The 1,960-nt window shown below is 33.2% G+C and overlaps 1 protein-coding gene across 1 annotated transcript; it reads left to right on the forward strand.

Annotated features, from left to right (window-relative positions):
- Positions 1-936: 936 nt before the first annotated feature.
- On the forward strand, positions 937-1,953 carry LOC124890575 (protein PELPK1-like; the record flags this gene model as incomplete). The annotated part of the gene is made up of 1 exon (XM_047402387.1): positions 937-1,953. A coding segment is annotated over exon 1 (975 nt), but the record flags the coding sequence as incomplete, so codon positions are not given.
- Between the last annotated feature and the right edge of the window lie 7 nt (positions 1,954-1,960).

Below are 1,960 nucleotides of genomic sequence, written 5' to 3' on the forward strand. Positions count from 1 at the left end.
ATAACAATTGATACCTGTAATTAGTATTGGATATGAAATTGCTGAAATATACTCAGCTAAAAAATAGATAGTGAAAATTTTGAAGAAAAAAAGGACGGCGGATTGAAGAAGAAAAAAAAAAGACAGTTATTTTATTATCCTATAGACATCCTCAAGTTTTTAAAGTAGATCACTTAACCCCTAAAGTTTGAATGCCTTTTTATGGGACCTTAAAACTTTAAAAAAAAAAAAATGGAATTAATTGTATTGTTATTTATTTATTTATTTGTTTGTTCTCGTTTCGTATTCGATACCAACTTTAGATTTCGACTAATTCAAGCAACTTGGATGTTATTGTTAAAACTTTATTTATTAATATGAAATTTGAGCTGTTTAATTAAAGTTCTAAAAGATTTTTAATAAAAATTAGATAGTTTTTTATTTTTTTAAGTTTTTAGATGTATTTCACAATCTTCATTATTATTTCAAATGAAGTTAAAAATCATAGAATTTACTATTAAATTTTTTGGGGCCTCACAGTTTTTGAGGCCTAAAGTAAATGTTTTACTAGCCTCACAGTAAATCTCGAGATAATTTGTTCCCAGCCAAATGATTCCTTCGTTTAATGTCTATTAACCAAAAAAAAAAGGGTTGATCAACACACATCAAAGAATTTTCCAGGAAATTCACACAACATTTTCATGAAAGACAATAAAAGTTTGGATTTTAATTTTATAAAATAATAATTAAGCCAAGCAAAAGGTGTAATGATATGTTCATGGCCTCCCATTATCTCAAAAATCAAAATGTTAGTGGAACAGCAATAACTAGAAAATGGGGAAATCTTTTATATGTTTGGATTATTTTAAGTATCTAAATAATCAAATCACTTTCTTAGTTTAGGCTATATAAACTCTAAGTTGCTCCATTCTCAAACACACAAGAAAAAACAAACAAACAAAAAAATCACCTAGCCTAATTATAATCCAAATATTCTCAATGGTTAGCCAAATGAAGAAGCAATGGCCTCAATTTGCTTTTGCTTTGGTTTTTTTCTTGATTGCAACTTGTACTAGGGCATACTCACCTTATTCTTATGAGTCAAAAGATTCAACATACAATAAAGTACCCTCAGTGCCAGAAAAGGCATATAAGGCGTCATCTTTGCCAAAGAATGACTACTATAAGAAGTCATCAGTTCCGGAAGATACCTATAAGAAGGTGACATCTGTTTCGAAGGAACATGAATATGAGGTGCCATCTTTGCCAAAGAATGATGACTACAAGAAGCCATCAGTTCCAGAAGATACCTACAAGAAGGTGCCATCTGAGGTGCCATCTTTGTCAAAGAATGATGACTACAAGAAGCCATCAGTTCCAGAAGATACCTACAAGAAGGTGCCATCTGTTCCAAAGGAACATGAATATGAGGTGTCATCTTTGCCAAAGAATGATGACTACAAGAAGCAATCAGTTCCAAAAGATACGCCAAAGAATGACTACTACAAGAAGCCACCAGTTCCAAAAGATACACCAAAGAATGACTACTACAAGAAGCCATCAGTTCCAGAAGATACGCCAAAGAATGACTACTACAAGAAGCCATCAGTTTCGGAAGATACACCAAAGAATGACTACTACAAGAAGCCATCAGTTCAAGAAGATACGCCAAAGAATGACTACTACAAGAAGCCATCAGTTTCAGAAGATACGCCAAAGAATGACTACTACAAGAAGCCACCAGTTCCAGAAGATACGCCAAAGAATGACTACTACAAGAAGCCATCAGTTCCAGAAGATACGCCAAAGAATGACTACTACAAGAAGCCATTAGTTCCAGAAGATACCTATAAGAAGGTCCCATCTGTTCCTTTGGAACATGAATATGAGGTGCTATCTTTGCCAAAGAATGGCTACTACAAGAAGCCTTCAGTTCCAGAAGATAACTACAAAAAGGTTCCATATGTTCCAAAGATACCCT

Source organism: Capsicum annuum, unplaced genomic scaffold (genome assembly GCF_002878395.1).
Source record: "Capsicum annuum cultivar UCD-10X-F1 unplaced genomic scaffold, UCD10Xv1.1 ctg20357, whole genome shotgun sequence".
In the NCBI taxonomy this organism is placed as follows: domain Eukaryota; kingdom Viridiplantae; phylum Streptophyta; class Magnoliopsida; order Solanales; family Solanaceae; genus Capsicum; species Capsicum annuum.